General features: G+C 34.9%; 1 protein-coding gene across 1 annotated transcript in view; it reads right to left on the bottom strand.

Annotated features, from left to right (window-relative positions):
• Positions 1-1,091, bottom strand: part of LOC119581712 (origin recognition complex subunit 2-like) — a 14,100-nt gene that overhangs the window by 11,885 nt on the left and 1,124 nt on the right. The window contains exons 3-4 of the mRNA XM_037929837.1: positions 673-879; positions 359-451 (exon numbers count right to left, since the gene is read on the bottom strand). Coding sequence (XP_037785765.1) covers positions 359-451; positions 673-879 — 300 coding nt within the window. The remainder of the gene's footprint in view (positions 1-358; positions 452-672; positions 880-1,091) is intronic.

Genomic DNA, 1,091 nt, shown 5'->3' on the forward strand with positions numbered 1-1,091 from the left:
TGATTTTTTTTCTTTGTATGTGTATGTGCTTGTAATTTATATTATCAACAAATAATGGGAACCTCTTATACTGGCATGTTTCCCAAGACAAAAAAAAAAAGTGGTGTCTATCTGTCATTCCATTCCTTTCCTATAGCACAATGTTATCCCATGGCATTCTAACTATCAGAATTATGAATGGTAAAATACAGTAGCTGGTGAATAGTTTCAAAAACTTTTCATAAAATCTAAAAACCTATTGCTCAATATTGTTGCACCTCAAACTTTTGCCTGGGGAAGATACATTTTGCTATCATTTCAAATATCATTACTTAACCTGAGAACTGAGTCAACAGAAGCAAATTCATAAGTATCTTACGCTGTGTAACTCTCTTCCTAAAGCTGTAGGGTGTGTTTGGTTCTTGTAGACTGACCGAAAGCCTTCTCTTGCTTGAGGGTGTCCTAGAACCACCTGATATTAAAAATGGAAAAAATGTTGAGGTACAAAGAAACAATCATAACATCAACAACCTGAAATTCCGTGAAATATGACAAACAATTTTTTTTTTTTAAATTCAGAAAATTCAAACTGAATATCACAAGTATTAAATGACATATAAATACCATATGAGCCAGAAACAGCCACATAAGAATACCACAGCAGCTAAAAACAACAACTACTCCCAAACATACGTTTGCTTGCTGACAAAGGAGTCTTCGGTGTTCTGGGTGTCCTTGAACCTTGCTTTAATGCCGACCTTGGAGTCTTTGGTGTGGTTGGGGTCTGAAGAAGTTTCTTTGTTGATTCAGCTTTCTCCAACATGCTGCCCTTCTTCCTGGGTGTACGGAAGCCAAAAACGTCGCTTGCCTTAACTGAGGCTTCCCCATCCTCAAGTAATTCTGTGAGATTAGAGCTTTTGTTACTGTTGTTCTGATTTTTAAAAAAACATTTAGTGCGATATATAACAAAAGACTAAAGAACATTCAGGGAAAAAATTAAACAAGAGAAGCAAACTCAGTTACTTTAGACGTTTTTATACTTTAAAGAATATATAGGTAATTATAAATCTATGCCTATATTAGTTATATAATAACCCAGTAATGCTGGGCTG

This window comes from Penaeus monodon, chromosome 15, assembly GCF_015228065.2.
Source record: "Penaeus monodon isolate SGIC_2016 chromosome 15, NSTDA_Pmon_1, whole genome shotgun sequence".
In the NCBI taxonomy this organism is placed as follows: domain Eukaryota; kingdom Metazoa; phylum Arthropoda; class Malacostraca; order Decapoda; family Penaeidae; genus Penaeus; species Penaeus monodon.